Source organism: Pristiophorus japonicus, chromosome 21 (assembly GCF_044704955.1).
Source record: "Pristiophorus japonicus isolate sPriJap1 chromosome 21, sPriJap1.hap1, whole genome shotgun sequence".
Taxonomy (NCBI): domain Eukaryota; kingdom Metazoa; phylum Chordata; class Chondrichthyes; family Pristiophoridae; genus Pristiophorus; species Pristiophorus japonicus.
In genome coordinates, this window is record NC_091997.1 from 91,105,072 (window position 1) to 91,127,377 (window position 22,306).

The following is a 22,306-nucleotide window of genomic DNA, read 5'->3' on the forward strand; positions in this document are numbered from 1 at the left end:
CCCAGCCTCCACAGCTTTCTGGGCAGAGAATTCCATAGTTTCACGACCCTCTGAGAGAAAAAATTCCTCCTCATCTCAGTTTTAAATGGGCGGCCCCTTATTATGAGACTGTGTCCCCTAGTTTTAGTTTCCCCGATGAGTGGAAACATCCTCTCTGCATCCACCTTGTCGAACCCCCTCATTATCTTTTATGTTTCGATAAGATCACCTCTCATTCTTCTGAACTCCAATGAGTGTAGGCCCAACCTACTCAACCTATCTTCATAAGTCAACTGCCTCATCTTCGGAATCAACCTAGTGAACCTTCTCTGAACAGCCTCCAATGCAAGTATACCCTTCCTTAAATAGAGACCAAAACTGTATGCAGTACTCCAGGTGTGGCCTCACCAATACCCTGTACAGTTGTAGCAGGACTTCTCTGCTTTTATACTCTATCCACCTTGCAATAAAGGCCAACATTCCATTTGCCTTCCTGATTACTTGCTGTACCTGCATACTAACTTTTAGCGTTAGTGAGGTCCCTCTGTACTGCAGCACTTTGCAGTTTTCTCCATTGAAATTATAATTTGCTTTTCTATTATTTCTGTCAAAGTGAATAACTTCACATTTTCCTACGTTGTACCTCATCTGCCAAATTTTCTATAGTATGTATATCAGTCTGACCCTTCGATTTCAGTGAAGGCTGCTGCACTTTGCACGTGATGTGTCGAACTCGTCAATTCAATGAATGGTGTGTCATCGATCAACTAATGGTTAAAGCAAAGCGACAGAACTAAGTGTCTTCATGTTGCATTCGTCCTGGGCCAAACAATCCATTGCACCTTGCTGCCTGTAATTTCATTGTGTCGGTGAAGGGTCTGATTCCCCTCCCACAGCTTCTAGCGATGAGATTGATGATCAGCCTCTTTGTCTCTGGGTTCTGGTCCGTGAGCTCACCACGCGTGCCACTCAGTGTCCAGCCGAGGGGCCCATGGAACAGCTGGACTGACGCCCTCCCTTGCTCCCTCTGAGGAGGTGCCCGGTATAGCGTCGCACTTCCAACATCCCAATTTAGGTGCGGCCTTCTGAGCGAGAGCCACAGGTCCCCTTTGCTTTGACGGATTGCTAATGTAGAGGACTGATATCATGGGTCGACAGCCCGTTTGAGCTTTGGGATAAATTCTGCTCCAGCAACAGGGGCAGACTCTCTGCCCTTCACTGCCATGGAGTCATAGGCGGTCCCTCGAATGAGGATGACTTGCTTCGCCACGAGTTCACAGATGTTTCAATGAAGGACCCGATGTTCCAGTCCTGAACTCCAATTGAGGGGGTGGAAGATGTCTGTGCGTGGATTCTTTTAACGTGTGGTGACCGTTGCACACCAGCCACCACACGGGCTTGACAGAGCGAGGTCTTGGTCCAGTGGCAAGGGTTAACCAGGACGACTGGAGACCTGCTCTGCTGCACGGACCTAGTGCACACACATATCACAGTGTGGGCTGGGCCCGTGCTGCCTCTGGGCCCTTGGCTCTTCTGGGCCCCGTACCTGCATTCACCGCTCCTCCGCCACGATCCCTCGCCAGTCCTCTGCCATGATCCCTCGCCGCTCCTCCGCCACGAACCCTCGCCGCTCCTCCACCACGATTCCTCCTCCGCCACGAACCCTCGCCGCTCCTCCGCCACGAACCCTCGCCGCTCCTCCACCACGATTCCTTCGCCGCTCCTCCGCCACGAACCCGCGCCGCTCCTCCACCATGATTCCTCCTCCGCCACGAACCCTCGCCGCACCTCCGCCACGATCCCTCGCCGCTCCTCCGCCACGAACCCTCGCCGCTCCTCCGCCACGAACCCTCGCCGCTCCTCCACCACGATTCCTCCTCCGCCACGAACCCTCGCCGCTCCTCCACCACGATTCCTCCTCCGCCACGAACCCTCGCCGCTCCTCCGCCACGAACCCTCGCCGCTCCTCCACCACGATTCCTTCGCCGCTCCTCCGCCACGAACCCTCGCCGCACCTCCACCATGATCCCTCGCCGCTCCTCCGCCACGAACCCTCGCCACTCCTCCACCACGATTCATCCTCCGCCACGATCCCTCGCCGCTCCTCCGCCACGACCTTCCTGCTCCTCTGCTTTACCAGGGCCCCGCCGATGCTCCTGCCCTCGCTCCAAATGGCGACCTGGGTCCTGATGATGTCACCCAGTCGCCCATCTCGAAGCCATTGCACACTTGTGTCAGCTCGAGCTGGAAGCTGCAGCGGCTCACGCTGTTCCAGGGCCCAGCGCTCCGGCTCTATAGCCTCGACCTGCGATGGTGTTCTCTCAGTGTGTGCCATGGAGTGAGGCTCCTGTGGGAGTGTTGGCTGGAGGTGGGGCGACATTACTGCTATACTGACTCTCCACCCCACACTCCCTGGAGGGAGGCCTCGGTGGGAGCACATCATCACTTGAATGTCTTTCTCCTAAGTGCCATCTTTGACTCAGTTGGGCTCAACATTGTGAGAAACAATCCTGAAGTCGATCAGGCCTGCTAACCAGTTCTGCTAGCTGGTCCCAAACCTGTTGAGTCTCGGGGCAAATTATTTGATTTGTTTAATGTTTTGAACAACTAAGGGTTGATTTCCTTCTGTGAGCGCTCGATGTGTGTGTTACAGTTTCAAATCGCTGTTTGAATTGTGTTTTTGTCATGTTAAGTTTGGCTCCTATCCACTGGGCCCGAAATTGCCCTCCGCCCCAAACCACTTACCGATTTTTAATGTTTTTCTCCCCCCCCAATCGACGGGGCGGAGACTGGACCAATATTGAGCGGGTCAGCCGCTCCGAGTCATCAACGCCGCACTGATGCGTCACAATGTCCCTCCCCCTCAGTTAAAGGGGAAGGCCGCTGCGAGCTCTGCACGGGTTTAGTTAGACCCACTGGGCCACCAGAGAGGGTTTCGGCCGGGTCAGCGCCCGGTACACAAGAGAGGGTGCCTTTTGGCGACCCGGCCGAACACGTGGCCACCATTGTCGGGTCGACCTCGGAGTCTGCCGACAAATAAAATAAACTGGAGGTGGCGGCAGTGCACCCCCCCTTTAAGGACGGACGTGTCGCCCAGGCGCTGACTGCTTCCCGCCGGGGAGAGCTGTCGGGGGCACCGACCAGCGCCGGCAACGTTCCCGCGGGGCAGAAAGGGGTCGGTGCGTTCCCATTGGAAGGGTGGGCCCATCCGCCTGCTCCCGGCCAATGAGGTCTCGCCGCTTCAATGCTGCCTCTTTGAGGCAGTAATGCAGCTTATAGAGGGGGAGAATTTTGGCCCCCCCTGTCTCACCCTTCTCTTCGCGTTGTGATCTGTTGTCACAGGATTACCCGTTTCACGTTCAGGGGCAGCGCTATGATGATGAAGAATGAGAGGTGATCTTATCGAAACGTATAAGATTATGAGGTGGATCAGAGAGGATGTTTCCACTGATGGGGGAAACTAGAACTAGAGGACATGGTCTTAGAATAAGGGGCCGCCCATTTAAAACTGAGGTGAGGAGGAATTTCTTCTCTCAGAGGGTTGTAAATCTGTGGAATTCGCTGCCTCAGAGAGCTGTGGAAGCCGGGTCATTAAGACAGAGATCGACAGTTTCTTAACCGATAAGGGGATAAGGGGTTATAGGGAGCGAGCAGGGAGGTGGAGCTGAGTCCATGATCAGATCAGCCATGATCTTATTGAATGGCGAAGCAGGCTCGAGGGGCCATATGGCCTACTCCTGCTCCTATTTCTTATGTTGCGAGATGGTGTGTACCCTCTCTTTCTTTTCATTTTGTTTCTCCCTTATTGCCCCGGGACATTGTACCGAAGCAACAGGTCAGCTGGGTATATGCCAGGGACTGGCGTACAACATTCGAGCACAGGTCAATATTTCCATAACTCTGTGTTCCCCCCCCAGTGACTGTTAAACATAAACCTCTCTGCTTAATGTTACCGTCTTAAAGAACATAAACATAAAGAATTGGGAGCAGGAGTCGGCCATTCAGCCCCTCGATAAGGCCATTCAATAAGATCATGGCTGATCACCGACCTCCACTCCACTTTCCCGCCCGATCTCCATATCCCTCGATTCCCCGAGACTACCAAAATCTATCGATCTCAGCCTTGAATATATTCAATGACTCAGAATCCACAGCTCTCTGGGGCAGAGAATTCCAAAGATTCACCACCCTCTGAGTGAAGAAATTCCTCCTCATCTCAGTCCTAAATGGCCGAGGCCACACCTGGAATATTGTGTTCAGTTTTGGTCTCCTAATCTGAGGAAGGACATTCTTGCTATTGAGGGAGTGCAGCGAAAGTTCACCAGACTGATTCCCGGGATGGCAGGACTGACATATGAAGAAAGACTGGATCGACTAGGTTTATACTCACTGGAGTTTAGAAGAATGAAAGGGGATCTCATAGGAACATATAAAATTCTGACGGGAGTGGACAGGTTAAATGCAGGAAGAATGTTCTCGATGTTTGGGAAGTCCAGAACTAGGGGTCACAGTCTAAGGATAAGGGATAAGCCATTTAGGACTGAGATGAGAAACTTCTTCACTCAGAGAATTGTGAACCTGTGGAATTCTCTACCACAGAAAGCTGTTGAGGCCTGTTCGTTAGATATATTCAAAAGGGAGTTAGATTGAGCCTTACGGCTAAAGGGATCAAGGGGTATGGAGAGAAAGCAGGAATGGGGTACTGAAGTTACATGATTGGCCATGATCATATTGAATGGTGGTGCAGGCTCGAAGGGCTGAATGGCCTACTCCTGCACCTATTTTCTATGTTTCTATGACCCCTTATCCTGAGACTGTGACCCCTGGTTCTAGACTCCCCAGCTCGGGGAAACCACCTCTCAAAATCTACCCGTGCCAAACTGTTGCAATAATCTGGTCAATACCCAGTTTCCAGTCACCAATATGCAAGTTCATAACGCTTAAAACCTCACTTGTTCTCTGTGATGTGGCTAAGGACAAGAGATAGATCATGGTGGACACCAGAAGCAGTTTATAGATTTTAAAACTGCTGCATTTAGAACTTGCACATGACTATGAATGGATTTTTACAGAAACACTAATAATCAGCTGAGTATCCCCGTTCAGTGAGCTGTGTGTGTCCCGTTGACTGGGACCATGTTTGGATTACGTGGGCAATCGCCCGAGGAGGTTAACAATGGGCAGGAAATGATCAGATGGTGCACGGTTGTTGATTGCTTTATGACCTTAATATCCTGATGTGCTGCTGTGATATGTTGGGTCATTGTGCGCCTCGTATCGCGGCTCGCATCTGCGTGACCTGGTCTGCCTGCTGCCACTGATTGACAGTCACGTGTGCTTCCTGGCCTGGGGCTGAGTGCGGGCAGAAAAGCTGACTGCAACTTTTTATACTTCAGTCACTTTTTTCGTTCGGCTTGTTTGCAGTGAGACACTGAGCATCTTACCGTGCAGGTGGGCAACTGGGGGTGGGGGGGGGGACGAGGGGGGCTGGGAGGCAGCACGTGGTGGGTGGGTGAGAGAGTGTGGGGGGGTGGGGGGCAGGTGGGAGAGTGCGTGGGGAGGGTGGGAGAGCGCGGTGGGCGGGGTGTGGAGTACTGGGTGTGCCCGGGAGGGGGTACTGGGTGTGCCTGAACATGGCGGGGGGAGGGTGCGGGGGGAAGCTCTCAGCAATGTGCGGTGGGTGTGTTTGCTGCTCTGTGTGGGGGAGCGCTGGTGTGATTTGGAGAGCAGTGTTTACATGGCTTCTGAGCTGAGCAGGCACATTGCCCCTGTGCCTGGAGATGTGCATTGTGTGGGCCAAGTCGCTCTGGCCCTGGGCTGCCGTTCATTGTGTGAGGATTAAGCGGGAGGTTCGGTATTGTCGGCGCGGTAACACGGGCCATGTGATTACATTCACTGCAGTCACTGATGAGCCAGCATGTGAGGGCGTCACAAATGGCTCGCTAATTCGATCCTTCCTGTCTCTGATTACTTCCAGTTGGGTGATGGATGAGATTCAAATGCACACGGACAAAGAATCAGACGAACTGCAAACTGGCTCAAAGTGGCTAATGGGCCTCTGGCAGCTGGTACACCAGGCTGGGCGGCAATCCATTCCTGACTTTTGTCAGCCCAACGTGGAGCTGCTCTCCTAAGGCCTCTTCTCATTTTTCAAATTAGTTGCACGGATTTTTCTCTCTGTGAAGGGTGTTGTTTCTGCCTGGGTTTGTGTACAGAAAGTCTTGCGTTTCGATAGCGCCTTTCACAACCTCAGGAAGTCCCAAAACACGTCACAGCCCGTTAATTACTAATGAAGCTTTGTCACTGTTGTAATGAAGAAAGCGCAGAAGCCAGTTTGTGCACAGCAAGCTCCCACGACCAGCAATGTTTTCAATTACGTTGAGGGATAAATATTGGTCAGAGCACCAGAGGATAACTCCCCTGCTCTTCTTCAAAATCTTTTACATCCACCTGAGAGAGCAGACGGGGCCTCGGTTTAATGTCTCATCCAAAAGACGGCACCTCCGACAGTGCAGCACTCCCTCAGCACTGTACTTCAGTGTCAGCCTAGATTTTTGTGCGTAAGTCCCTGGAGTGGGACTGGAACCCACAACCTTCTGACTCGGAGGCGAGAGTGCTGCCCACTGAGCCACGACCGATACCTGGGAAAGAGCCATTGAGAGTGGTCAGGGGTTGGGTGGCATGGAAGAAGGAACGAGCTGGAGGTTGAAGTCACTGAGAATGAGTAATTTTTTAGCGCAAGGGAGGAGATCGGAGTAAGGACATTACATCAGGACTTGGAAGAGCAGTAAATGATGAGGAATTGAATTGATAGGGGGAGGGGTTGGGTAAATGGACGTTGGAAAGATGAAGAGGATTGAGGTTATCTGGTTTGGGACGGACTCCCGAGAGTCAGGGAGGAGTGAGAGGCTGCACTTGGTGGCGGTACTCACACTGGGCCCAGAAAATAGTGCATGTAGCCTGGGGGTTGGGGGTGGGGGGAGTGTTTCAGTGAGAGACGGATTCACTGCCCTGGAGCAGGTTTCTGCAAACTGACTCATCCACTATAGGGTTATGGAGACTTCACCTCAGCTAGGAGGCAGTTCAGAGAAGGTTCCCGAGGTTGATTCCTGAGATGAAGGGGCTGTCTTATGAGCAGGTTGGGCCTATATTCATTGGAGTTTAGAAGAATGAGAGGTGATCTTATTGAAACGTATAAGATTCTGAGGGGGCTTGACAAGGTAGATGCAGAGAGGATGTTTCCCCTCGTGGGGGAATCTAGAACTAGAGGGCATAGTCTCAGAATAAGAGGTCGCCCATTTTAAACAGAAATGAGGAGGAATTTCTTCTCTCAGAGGGTTGTGAATCTATGGAATTCTCTACCACAGAGAGCTGTGGAGGCTGGGTCATTGAATATATTCAAGGTGGGGATAGATGGATTTTTGAGCGATGAGGGAATCCAGGGTTATGGGAAGCGTGTATGATCACACACACAATGTGTGGGCCAGGTGTCTTCACTGAGGGGCACAAAGCCGGAAAATGACATTTTAACTTTCCATTTCAGAAGTCCTGAACCCAAGATTTGTTCTTTTCATGGTATGTGATCTTTCATGGGGGGAGCAGAGGGTGTGCTTGGGTGTGTGAGCTGCGGAGGACAGGGGGCTAAGGGGGAGTCAGGCTGCGTGTTGATGAGCATCATGTCCCAAAGCTTTGTGCTGTCCCATTGTAGTATAACCAAATTGCACAATGTGCAATATCTGTATTTACAGACTGCAATCTCATTTCATTGGCTCCAAGAACCTGTCACATGAAAGGTCACAGTTCAGGAACCGGTTTACGAATGTCACTTTGAGTAAGTGCTGCTCGCCCGTGCAGTCGCTGAGGGTTCTGTGGCGTTTGTCCGGCACAATGCCTGTCTGGATCGAGCAGGAGAGTTTAGAGGAGCTCGGTCAGTGAGGGGGATGAACGCATTGAAACACTGAGGTGGTGGTGAGCCGCCTTCTTCAACCGCTGCAGTCCATGTGGTGAAGATGCTCATGATCGTATTAAATGGCGGAGCAGGCTCGAGGGGCCGAATGGCCTACTCCTGCTCTTATTCTCATGCTCTAATGAAATTTCACCACTCAGTTCTCTGATGAATTAGGCTGCAAATGAAGTTTCTAAATCTAGAATGTTTGGGCCTAGTTAGTCGGACAATCCTGTCATTAAGATGTCTGGTCAGAAGTACACGGTGGGTTCAGCCTCCGATCGCTGTTAATGTTGACGCTGGTTGTGTTTGTTGGGATCAGTAGAGACTGTAGTTAGGCTGACACTTTCGCGTCCATTTGACGCGGTTTTGCGTGAGGCCGTTTCACATCGCGTCGCGGTTGCACTAAGTGCGGTATAACTCCGGCTTAAGATTAAACTGTTTTGTTGTCCTCGGACCTGAAATTTTACCGAGATGGGAAAATGTATCGGGCTTTGGTTATGACCCATGGCCCAAGCTCCCGGAGGAGAAGGACTGAGGATCTGCTCCCTCCAGTGAGGTTTAGACGAGTGCTGAGGGGTGCAAAGAATGGGCGTGTGATGGTGACCTGTACCAGGGGGTCAGTGATAGGGTACTCAGCCTCGCAAAGCAGCAAGATCCCTGGCCTGTGTTCGTTTGGTCCATCTCTGCCACATTGGCAGTGAGGGGCCATAACGGTGCTGGAGTCCCACTGGACTGAAGAATTGGAGGAAGAGACTTCAAGTATGGTTCCTGTTCCTGGTCACCGTCCCGTGCTTCCTGCTTTAAGGAGTGTGTGGCTATCTGGGATGGAAGCCTTGGTGTGATGGCCTCCCCTCAGACAAGATACTAGAACATAAGAACATAAGAAATAGGAGCAGGAGTAGACCATACAGCCCCTTGAGCCTGCTCCACCATTCAATACGATCATGGCTGATCCGATCATGAACTCAGGTCCACTTCTCCGCCCGCTCCCCATAACCCCTTATTCCCTTATCGGTTAAGAAACTGTCTATCTCTGTCTTAAATTTATTCAATGTCCCAGCTTGCACAGCTCTCTGAGGCAGCGAATTCCACAGATTTACAACCCTCTGAGAGAAGAAATTTCTCCTCATCTCAGTTATAAATGGGCGGCCCCTTATTCTAAGATCGTGCCCACTAGTTCCAATGAGTAGAGGCCCAACCTCCTCAACCTTTTGCTCATAAGTCAACTCCCTCATCCCCGGAATCAACCTAATGAACCTTCTCTGAATAGTCTCCAAATTACCTGGGAATTGCTTCCAGCCGTTGGGAGAGCGAATGGGCCAAGTGTATCCCCAGGATATCCGGAGTGATCTCCCTGTGTTGGGCCTGTCTGTATATTGTGGCACCATTGGCTGTGTTGCCAAGGGATGGTCCAGACTCCTTGTATGGCCAGACATTGTCCAGTGCCCCTTGTACGGTGCGATCTTGCGCTGAAGTCCAAGATACATAGAAATTTACAGCGCAGAAGGAGGCCATTTTGGCCCATCGTGTCCACGCTGGCCGACAAAGAGCCGCACGGCCCTCGGTCATCAGCCCTGAAGGTTACATATAAACCCATGAACAATGGCGGAAAGGCAAAGAGCACCCAGCCCAACCAGTCCGCCTCACATAACTGCGATACCCCTTATACTGAAACATTCTACGCTCCACCCCAACCGGAGCCATGAGAGGCAAAAACCAGCTTAAAACCCAGGCCAATTTGGGGGAAAAGAAATCTGGGAACATTCCTCTCCGACCCATCCAAGCGATTGAAATTAGTCCAGGAAATCACCCTGGCCGTATTCGATTCCATGATGTAGTTACCATCGTGTCTGCGCTGGCCAACAAGAGGTTATCCAATCTAATTGCACTCACCAGCTCCGGTGACCCAAAGTGCTGCCCCCGTGTGGCCAGGTGGGAATTAGCTGTTGCGGGTTGTTCAGTTGCGCTCTGCCGCCCGGCTGTGGGACTGACGCTCTCGTGTATCATTCACTCACCAGGCCGCACACACACACGATGCTATTACAGAGGCAGCTCAGCTAATGAAGGAGGCGGTAGACGATATCATGGTGACCCTGAATGAAGCCGCCAGTGACATCGGGATGGTGGGAGGGATGGTCGATGCCATCGCTGATGCAATGAACCGGGTAAGTCCTTTCCATGAGCGTTCTGCACAAATTGTTCCTCTTATTTACAACAACTTGCAATTACATAGTATCAGGCAATCCCTCGAAGCGAGGATGACTTGCTTCCACACCAAAATAGATGAGCTCACAGGTGTTTCAATGAAGGACCTAATATTCCAGATCCCGAGCTACATATTGAAGGGTGGAAGATGCCTGTGTGTGGATATTTTTAACGTGGGGTGACCGTTGCACACCAGCCACCACACGGGCTTGACAGAGCTAGGTCTTGGTCCAGTGGCAAGGGTTAACCAGGACGACTGGAGACCAGCTCTGCTGCACGGGCCAAGTGCGCACACATATCGCAGTGTGGGCTGGCCCGTGCTGCCCCTGGGCCCTCGCCTCTCCTGGGCCCCGATCATGACGCTCCTGGGCCCCGATCTCTCACCGCTCCTCCGCCCCGATGAAAGAATGGAGCAGTAAGAAACAGGACATCAGTTAGTCTTCTCTTATCTTGGAGACATCAAATATCAACACTGTTATTTGAAATAACAAAATATTAAACTCCAGCCGAGTTGAAGGGTTATTAACATTAGCAGTAAACAAACGGCAACTACATATATAACAGAATGAACACCACAGATGTGAATAACAGCAGCAATAACAGCAGAATCCAACCCCTGCAGTCACTTGTGAACTTGCTAGTGTCTCAGCAGGTTGGGTGACCGAGTGAATCCCTTCCCACACTCGGAGCAGGTGAACGCATTTACATAACGCCTTTAACAACAACAACTTGCGCCTTCAACAGAGTAACTGGTTCAAAGGCGCTTCACAGCAATGTCCCCTTTAATTATTTTTGGGTGCATGGCCCCTTTAATGGGCTGAGCGGCCCATTCACAATTCCGCGCATGTGCGTTTTTTCTGACCAGCCACTCAGAGCATTGCTTCACAGGAGCGATTATCAAACCAGGTTTGACACCGTGTCATGTAAGGAGATATTGGGACAGGTGACCAACTGCTTGATGGAAGAGGTAGCTTTTAAGGAACGTATTAAAGGAGAAGAGAGGTTTGGGGAGGGAGTTGCAGAGCTTTGGGCCGAGGCAGCTGAAGGCACAACGGTGAGGCGATAAAGTCGGGGGATGCTCGAGGGACCAGAATTGGAGGAGTGCAGAGATCTGGGGGCGGGCTGGAGGCAGGAGGAGGTTACAGAGGTAGGGAGGGGGCGAGACCATGGAAGGATTTGAAAACAAGGATGAGAATTTTAAAATTGGGTTGTTGCTTAACCGGGAGCCAGTGTAGGTCAGTGAACCCAGGCAAACGGGACTTGGTGCTGTTTAGGACAGCAGAGTTTTGGACGAGCTCGGGTTTGTGCAGACTGGGAAAGCAGCAAGGACAGTGTTAGTCGTTGCATGTGGAGATGACAGAGGCACGGGTTAGGGGCAGAGACAGGCAATATTAGAGATGGAAGCACGTGGTCTTGGTGACGGTTATCTTACGGCACTAAGTTAGGGGGCACAGTACGCAGTGTGATGAGAGCAGAAAGTTGCAAAAGGACATTGACAGATTCAGTGAGTGGGCAAACCTGTTCAATATGGGGAAGTATGAGGTCACCCAGTTTGGACCTAAGAAAGATTGATCAGAGTATTTACTAAATGGGGAGAAGCTCGGAACCATGGAGGAGCAGAGAGATTTAGGGGTTCGGGGACAGGAATCACGCGTCGTCATCATTATAGGCAGTCCCTCGAAATCGAGGAAGACTTGCTATCAGTCCAACAGTGAGTTCTCAGGTGACTGAACAGTCCAATACGGGAATTACCGTCTCTGTCACAGGTGGGACAGACAGTGGTTGAAATCACTGAAAGCTAGTGATACGGTGTATTCCGATGATATGGTGAGGGGGTTTAAAGTAGCGCTCTGGGTGGAAATAGGACTGTGAAATTTCAAACGGCCTTTTAATGAGTTGATTTATTGGGGCTCAGTGATTTGTGGGCAGTATTTGTGCTGTATTGTAAAGTGAGGAATGTTGGCACCGTGGGGGGCAGAACTGCCCAGCCCGTGTGTAATAGCTGCCCCTCTCATCCCAACAGCACTCTCCCAATCTCAGCCTGCCGAGTCAGCAAGTGATCGTGTTGCTGCTTTAATACTCCATGGGTTGAGTGTGCCAAGCTGGGTCCATCTGGTGTGGTGTTCCCAGCTCGCTGTCGCTCCATCTGTTGCTGCCTCAGACCTCGAGTGCTCTGTCCCACCATTGGTGCAGAGATTCTCCATTTCCCCGGTCACTGTGATTCCTGTGTAGAAACGGTGACGGGGCTGGGGGGAGATCGCGTGTAATCATCACGTTCCCAACATAACCCTCAGCCTTAAAGTGGGCTGCACGCCACCATGTGGGACCCACACAAACCCATTCCCCCAGTATCACTTCATGAGGCAGTCTTTGCCTGTAGCGTCGAGCAAAGCATCACCACGCCCCATCTTCCCTTCCGTTGACTCCAGTCCTGTTAACATGTAAAAGGGGTCCTGGGTTCACGAGGAGCCCGTCTCTCTCTCCTGGCCAAGACCACTCTCGCTCCCCTTGCTTGTTATGATTCAGTGTTGCCCGATGGGTGGGTATTAATGATGGGAGTCCGTGCTGACACTGTCCTCTACAATCCGCACTCTGTCTTCCAGCTGGACGAAGGCACTCCCCCAGAACCAGAAGGAAGCTTCGTTGATTATCAAACCACAATGGTCAAGTATTCCAAGGCGATTGCAGTCACAGCGCAGGAGATGGTGAGTGAGTGAGGGAAGGGCATCGCTTGTGGCCTTATGCCGGACACGATTGTCATTGTGGCTTTGTGTCCTCCCACAGAACCATCAGCTATTCAGCACAGGCACACACAATACACACAATATACACACACACAATACACTCACACAATACACTCACACAATACTCACACACAATACACTCACATAATATACACACACACAATACTCACACACAATACTCACACAATATACACACACATAATACACAGACAACACACTCACAATTCACACAATATATTCACACACAATACTCACACACAATACTCACACAATATACACACACATAATACACAGACAACACACTCACAATTCACACAATATATTCACACACAATACTCACACACAATACTCACACACAATACACTCACACAATACACTCACACAATACACTCACACAATACTCACACACAATACACTCACACAATACACTCACACAATACTCACACACAATACTCACACACAATACTCACACAATATACACACACATAATACACAGACAACACACTCACAATTCACACAATATATTCACACACAATACTCACACACAATACTCACACACAATACACTCACACAATACACTCACACAATACACTCACACAATACTCACACACAATACACTCACACAATACACTCACACAATACTCACACACAATACTCACACACAATACACACAATACACACATACACACAATACACACACACAACACACTCACACAATTCACACAATATACACACACACAATACACTCACACAATACACTCACACAATACACTCACACAATACTCACACACAATACACTCACACAATACACTCACACAATACTCACACACAATACTCACACACAATACTCACACAATACTCACACACAATACACACATACACACAATACACACACACAATACACACACACAATACTCACACACAATACTCACACACAATACTCACACACAATACTCACACACAATACACACACAATACACACACAATACACTCAGACAACACACTCACACAATTCACACAATATACACACACACAATACTCACACACAATACACTCACACAATACACACACACACACAATACACACACATACACTCACACAATTCACACAATATACACACACACAATACTCACACACAATACACTCACACAATACACACACACACACAATACACACACATACACTCACACAATACACACACACAATACTCACACACAATACACACATACACACACACAATACACACACACACACAATACACACACAATACACACAACACACTCACATAATAAATACACACATACACACACACACACACAATACTCACACAATACACTCACACAATACTCACACAATACACTCACACAATACACACACACACACAATACACACACATACACTCACACAATACACACACACAATACTCACACACAATACACACATACACACACACAATACACACACACACACACAATACACACAACACACTCACATAATAAATACACACACACACACACACTCACACAATACTCACACAATACTCACACAATACACTCACACAATACACATACGCACAATACACTCACAATACACACACACACAATACACTCACACAATACATACACACACACACAATACACTCACACGCACAATGCACACACGCACAATGCATTCACATACACTGCACACACACACACACACACGCACATCACACACACCACATATACCATGCGTACACACATGTGCAAACACAGATGTGTGCGCACACCCGAGGTGCCACTGTTGACGTGGTGAGCCTGTAGATTGAAATCTAGCTCCTGGAATATTAATAAGAATCCAGTCCGATTCAAGTGAGCGTTGGAAAAGGAGTTGTGGCCGAATGTTTGTTGGTGGTGTCACCCAGCACGATTGTGGTGAGGTAAAATGTAGGCAAACGTCAGCCTGCTACCTGGCACGGTCACAGGACAGACTGCTGCCCCAGTGAGCGGCCCTGTGTAAAACCCTGTCTGCCGACCTGCTTTGACCATAGCTCCCTCGCTCTGTTGTGTCTCCACAGATGTCCAAATCGGTGACCAGCCCCGAAGAGCTGGGCGGCCTGGCCTCCCAGGTGACCACAGACTACAGCCACCTGGCCCACCAGGGGAGACTCGCCACGGCCACAGCTGACACCGAGGAGGTAAGCCCCCCCACCCCCCGACCGACGGCATTAATCTGCGATGTGGGTATCACTGGCGAGGCCAGCAGTACTGCCCATGCCCCGTCGCCCCCCCCGAGAGCCCGCTGGTGTTGGAACCGCTGCTGGCGATCGAACTGCAGCTCAGCCACGTCGATTCATTCACTCAACTTCCAGCAGCTTCCTCTAACACAGAAGAACATTCGGAGCTTGATTCGGCCATTCGGCCCCTCGAGCTGCTCCGTCATTCAGTGAGATCATGGCTGATCTTCGACCTCAACTTCCTGCACTGTCCCCATATCCCTTGATTCCCTTAATATCCAACAATCTACCGATCTCTGTCTTGAATATACTCAAAGACTGAGCCTCCACAGCCCTCTGGGGCAGAGAATTCCAAAGATTCACCACCCTCTGAGTGAAGAAATTTCTCCTCATCTCAGCCCTAAATGGCCGACCCCTTATCGTGAGACTGTGACCCCTGGTTCTAGACTCTCCAGCCCGGGGAAACACCCTCTCAGCATTTACTCTGTCAAGTCCCTTAAGAACTCTATACGTTTCAGTGAGATCACCTCCCATTCTTCTTATTGTGTTCCGAACACAGATGAGACTGCACACAGGGAGGTTAAAGTAACAGTGACCTCAGTCTTTAATAAGACACTCCAGAGTGAGGAACAGGCCTGAGGGGCCAGCTTATATACAGTGCTCCCAAGAGATGCTGGGATCCCTTGGGATATCAGGGGATGAGCTCCCTGGTGACGGAACATGGGAGTGCATGCTTTACAGATACACAACATCACTCCCCCCCCCCCCCAAAGTCGAAGTGAAAACTATTTACAAGGTGAGGCGGTCGGGAGCCTTTCTTTCCCTGTGAACCGTCTCGGTACAAATGTCTGTTCTGGTGTGTTGGCTGTGCCCTCGCTGGGCTGGCGTGTTGTTGGTCCTGCAGGGCTGCTGGGTGAGCCTGGCCTTGCTGGGCTGTTGGGCGTGATGGGTTCGATTTCCTGGTCCGGGGCGGTGTCGTTGATCCTTTGTGTGTGTGTTGTGGGCTCAAAAAGATGGTGTCTGCTGTGGGTTGTTCAGGGCAGTCTGTGAACCGCAGCCTCGTTTGGTCCACATGCTTTCTGCAAATTTGTCCATTGTCTAGTTTGACTACAAACACCCTACTCCCTTCTTTAGCTATCACCGTGCCCGCGATCCACTTGGGACCATGTCCATAGCTTTGCACATACACCGGGTCATTCAGATCAATTTCCCGTGACACAGTGGCGCGACCATCGTTTACATTTTGTTGCTGCCGCCAGGCTCTCTACCTGATCATGCAGGTTGGGTTGAACCAGCGAGAGTCTGGTTTTAAGTGTCCTTTTCATGAGTAGCTCAGCCGGGGGCACCCCTGTGAGTGAGTGGGGTCTCGTGTGGTAGCTGAGCAGTACTCAGGATAGGCGGGTTTGGAGTGAGCCTTCTGTGACTCGTTTAAGGCTCTGTTTGATGGTTTGTACTGCCCGCTCTGCCTGCCCATTGGAGGCTGGTTTAAACGGGCCGAGGTGACATGTTTGATCCCATTGCGGGTCATGAATTCTTTAAATACGGCACTGGTGAAACATGACCCGTTGTTACTGACCAGTATGTCAGGCAGGCCGTGGGTGGCAAACATGGCCCTCAGGCTTTCAATGGTGGCAGTGGTGGTGCTTCCCGACATTATTTCACATTCAATCCATTTTGAAAAAGCATCCACCACCACCAGGAACATTTTACCGAGAAACGGGCCTGCATAGTTGACATGGATCCTCGACCATGGTCTGGAGGGCCAGGACCACAAACTTAGTGGTGCCTCTCTGGGTGCGTTGCTCAACTGAGCACATACTCTGCATTGCCGTACACAGGACTCTGGTGTAAGTCAGAGTCGATACCGGGCCACCACACGTGGGATCTGGCTATCGCTTTCATCATTACCATATCCGGGTGTGTGCTGTGGAGATCCGAGATGAACGTCTCCCTGCCCTTTTTGGGTAGCACTATGCGGTTACCCTACAACAGGCAGTCTGCCTGAACGGACAGCTCGTCCTTTCACCGCTGGAACGGCTTGATTAGCTCTTGCATTTCAACGGGGATGCTGGCCCAGCTCCCATGCAGTACACAGTTTTTTACTAGGGACAGCAGAGGATCTTGGCTGGTCCAAGTCCTAATCTGGTGGGCCGTGACAGGTGATTTATCATTTTCAAACGCTTCCATGACCATCAACAAGTCTGCGGGCTGTGCCACCATCAACAAGTTTGCAGGCTGCGCCATTTCCACCCCCGTGGTGGGCAATGGTAGCCGACTGAGAGCATCCGCACAGTTCTCGGTGCCTGGCCTGTGGCGGATGGTATAGTTATACACTGATAGCGCGAGTGCCCACCTTTGTATGCGGGCTGAGGCATTAGTATTTATCCCCTTGTTTTCAGCGAACAGGGATATGAGGGGCTTGTGATCGGTTTCCAGTTCAAATTTGAGGCCAAACATGTACTGATGTATTTTCTTTACCCCGAACACACACGCTAATGCCTCTTTCTCAACCATGCTGTAGGCCCTCTCGGCCTTAGACAAGCTCCTGGAAGCATAGGCGACAGGTTGCAACTTCCCCACAACGTTAGCTTGTTGTAATACACATCCGACTTCATACGACGACGCGTCACATGCTAGCACAAGTCTTTTATACGGGATATACAATATAAGCAGCTTGTTGGAGCATAAAATTTTTCTGGCTTTCTCAAAAGCAATTACATGGTTTCTTCCCCATACCCAGTTCTCACCTTTGCGCAATAACACATGTAGGGGCTCTAAGAGGGTGCTTAACTCCGGTAGGAAGTTACCAAAATAGTTGAGGAGTCCCAGGAACGACCGCAGCCCCGTGACTTTCTGTGGCCTGGGCACGTTCCTGATAGCCTCTGTCTTGGCGTCTATGGGCCGAATGCCGTCCGCCGCGATCTTTCTCCCCAAAAACTCCACTTCTGTCGCCATGAAGACGCATTTTGACCTCTTCAGCCGCAGTCCTACGCGATCCAGTCGCTGGAGGAGCTCCTCCAGGTTTTGTAGATGCTCGGCAGTGTCCCGACCCGTGACCAATATGTCGTCCTGAAAGACCACCGTGTGTGGTACCGACTTGAGTAGGCTCTCCATGTTTCTCTGGAAGATCGCTGCAGCCGACCGAATTCCAAATGGGCATCTGTTGTAGATGAACATTCCCTTGTGTTGATGCAGGTGAGGCCCTTCGAAGACTCCTCCAGCTCCTGCGTCATGTAGGCCGAAGTCAGGTCGAGCTTGGTGAACGTCTTGCCTCCTGCCAGCGTCGCAAATAGGTCGTCTGCCTTAGGAAGTGGGTATTGGTCCTGTTGCGAGAAATGATTAATAGTTACTTTATAATCGCTGCAAATCCTGACCGTGCCATCACTTTTGTGTACTGGAACAATCGGGCTGGCCCACTCGCTGAATTCCACTGGGGAGATGATGCCCTCGCGTTGCAACCTGTCCAGCTCGATTTCCACTCTCTCCCTCATCATGTGAGGTACCGCTCGTGCCTTGTGAATGGGTCGTGCCTCTGGGACCAAGTGGATCCGCACCTTCGCCCCGGAAAAGTTTCCAATGCCTGGCTCAAAAAGGGAAGGAAATTTGTTAAGAACCTGGGTACATGAGGCCTCATCGACATGTGATAGCGCTCGGATGTCATCCCAGTTCCAGCGGATTTTGCCCAGCCTGCTCCTTTCAAGGACAATCCAGAGTGGCAGTTCGTGCACCGTGCCCTCTCAGGTGACCTTGACCATGGCGCTGCCCAGGACAGTGATAAGCTCTTTGGTGTACGTTCTCAGTTTCGTGTGGATGGGGCTCAGGGCTGGTCTGAATGCCTTGTTACACCACAGTCTCTCAAACATCTTTTTACTCAAGATGGATTGGCTAGCGCCAGTGTCCAGTTCCATGGCTACGGGTAAGCCATTCAATTTTACATTTAGCATTATAGGTGGACATTTCGTCGAAAATGTGTGCACCCCGTGTACTTCAGCATCTGCCTCCTCTCTCTGAGGCTCAAAATTGCTTTGATCCACCATGGACTGATCTTCCTCTGCCACGTGGTGGTTAACAGGTTTTGCAGAGCTTGCAGCTCGTTTGCAAGCTTGTTGGAGGTCCCCCATTGTTCCACAGCTCTTGCAAACATACCCTTTGAAGCGGCATGAATAGGCTGAATAGAAACCTCCACAATGCCAACAAGGTGTGAATTGCCTTGCATTCATCCTTTGTTGGGGACTTTGAGTCATCTGGGTCACCTGAGGCCTGCTGGCAGTTGCAGACTCGTGGGTTCTGCCCTTTACATTTCTGCTTGCAAACACAGTCCAGTTAATTTATGAACATTGCTAGCACTTGTGTGTTGAGAGATTTGTTTGGTGTTATCACTGGTGGACATAAATGCCTGTGCTATCGCAATGGCCTTACTGAGGGTCGGTGTCTCTACAGTCAAAAGTTTTCGTAGGGTGGTCTCGTGGCCATTGCCCAGTACAAAAAAGTCTCTGAGCATCTGCTCCAGGTAGCCATCAAACGCACATTGTCCTGCAAATCGCCTTAGCTCGGCGACGTAGCTCCCCACTTCCTGACCTTCAGATCGCTGGCACGTGTAGAACCGATACCTTGCACAGCACGCTCTCCCTCGGGTTAAGATGCTCCCGAACCAGTGTACACAGCTCCTCATACCACTTATCTGTGGGTTTCACCAGAGCCAGAAGATTCTTCATGAGGCTGTAGGTCGGTGCCCCGCAGACCGTGAGGAGGACCGCTCTCCTTTTTGCAGTGCTTCCTTCTCCGTCCAGCTCGTTGGCTACAAAGTACTGGTCTAGCCGTTCGACATAGGCTTCCCAGTCCTCACCCTCCGAGAACTTCTCCAGGATGCCCACAGTTTGCTGCATCTTTGCGTTGGATTCGTATTCTCGTCGCCAGTTATTGTGTTCCTAACACAGATGAGACTGCACACAGGGAGGTTAAAGTAACAGTGACCTCAGTCTTTAATCAGACACTCCAGAGTGAGGAACAGGCCTTAGGGCCGGCTTATATACAGTGCTCCCAAGGGATGCTGGGATCCCTTGGGACTTCAGGAGATGCGCTCCCTGGTGGCGGAACATGGGAGTACATGCTTTACAGATACACAACACTTTTAAATTCTATTGAATAACAGGAATGTTTCAGCTGAACTGAAGTGACTCTTCCCCACAGGACGAAAACCTTCAACCCATTCCTTCTCTGCAGAAAGAAAATTACTCCAAGCAATTCAAGACTTTCATTTACAATTTGCTTATTCCGGTTCCTGCGGCTCATTGGTGACCTCACCCACCCCAGAGTAAGCCTCAAGGTCCCTGCTCTGTATCTCGGTCGGCTGATATGAAGGGCACCACAGTAAGACACAGAGCCCCTTGGGTTATCGCAGTCACGGTTCTCACTACTGCTTGTGGCACACACAGGATTGGGCTTGCCTGTGATGCCCTCGGTAGTCCAATAGCATCCTGCTGCCGTTCATTATCTACCCACACCATTCGAATAGAAACTTGGGTGAGGAGCCAGAGGCCAATTTGCAACCTGTAAAGCGTTACCCCGACAAATGCAGCTTGTTTCAGACTTCAGGAGCGATGGTAACAATGGAGTCCACACATCGCCCCCCCCCCCCCCCCCTCACTCCCCCCGTAGATGGATAAACAAAGAACACTCGGGCCGAAATTGCCCCTTTTTATAGCCCCATTAATGGGGCGCGAATGACTTAGCACCCGGGGGCGGGCGGCAGAAGCAACACGCCCGGAATTGTCCCCGGGAATCCGCGGGTGAACACTGGATTGCCCGTACTTTTTGGCCCGGGTGGGGGCGCACACAGCGATGATGTCATCGCCTCCCGTCGGCCCCTTTCCGCCCCGTGGGTTGCAAAGCTGTCGTGGCTCAGGGTGGCCTGGCCACCCTTACATAAGAACATCAGAAACAGGAGCAGGAGTCGGCCATACGGCCCCTCGAGCCGGCTCCGCCATTCAATAAGATCATGGCTGATCTGATCATGGACTCAGCTCCACTTCCCCGCCCGTTCCCTATAACCCTTTGCTCCCTTATCGCTCAAAAATCTGTCTATCTCCGCCTTAAATATATTCAATGACCCAGTCTCCACAGCTCTCTGGGGCAGAGAATTCCACAGATTTACAACCCTCTGAGAGATGAAATTTCTCCTCATCTCAGTTTTAAATGGGCGGCCCCTTATTCTGAGACTATGTCCCCTAGTTTTAGTTTCCCTGATGAGTGGAAATATCCTCCCTGCATCCACCTTGTCGAGCCCCCTCATTATCTTATATGTTTCGATAAGATCACCTCTCATTCTTCTGAACTCCAATAGGCCCAATCTGCTTAACCTATTCTCAAGTCAAACCCCCTCATCCCCGGAATCAACCAAGTGAACCTTCTCTGAACAGCCTCCAATGCAAGTATATCCTTCCTTAAATACAGAGACCAAACCTGTACGCAGTACTCCAGGTGTGGCCTCACCAATACCCTGTACAGTTGTAGCAGCACTTCTCTGCTTTTATACTCTATCACCCTTGCAATAAAGGCCAACATTCCATTTGCCTTCCTGATCACTTGCTATACCTGCATACTAACTTTTTGTGTTTCATGCACAAGGACCCCCAGGTCCCTCTGTACTGCAGCACTTTGCAATTTTTCTCCATTTAAATTATAATTTGCTTTTCGATTTTTTTCTGCCAAAGTCAGTCCCTTCATCCAAGTCATTAATATAGATTGTAAATAGTTGAGGACCCAGCACCGATCCCTGCGACACCCCACTAGTTACTGTTTGCCAACCGGAAAATGACCCATTTATCCCGACTCACTGTTTTCTGTTAGTTAGCCAATCCTCTATCCATGCTACTATATTACCCCCAACCCCGTGAACTTTTATCTTGTGCAGTAACTTTTTATGTGGCAACTTGTCGAATACCTTCGGAAATCCAAATACACCACATCCACTGGTGTTCCCCCTTTTCCAGCCTGGTCATTATATCCTCAAAGAACTCCAGCAAATTTGTCAAACATGATTTCCCTTTCATAAAACCACGCTGACTCTGCTTGATTGAATTATGCTTTTTCAAATGCCCTGCTACTGCTTCCTTAATAATGGATTCCAGCATTTTCCCAACAACAGATGTTAGGCTAACTGGTCTATAGTTTACTGCTTTCTGTCTGCCTCCTTTTTTAAATAGGGGTGTTACA

At 50.5% G+C, this 22,306-nt stretch overlaps 1 protein-coding gene across 7 annotated transcripts in view; it reads left to right on the forward strand.

The window, feature by feature from the left end:
- LOC139234174 (talin-2) overlaps positions 1-22,306 on the forward strand; it is a 379,178-nt gene that overhangs the window by 308,145 nt on the left and 48,727 nt on the right. For all 7 annotated transcript variants that reach the window (XM_070865210.1, XM_070865207.1, XM_070865213.1 and 4 more), the window contains 3 exons: positions 9,946-10,092; positions 12,736-12,837; positions 14,933-15,052. In XM_070865210.1, coding sequence (XP_070721311.1) covers positions 9,946-10,092; positions 12,736-12,837; positions 14,933-15,052 — 369 coding nt within the window. The remainder of the gene's footprint in view (positions 1-9,945; positions 10,093-12,735; positions 12,838-14,932; positions 15,053-22,306) is intronic.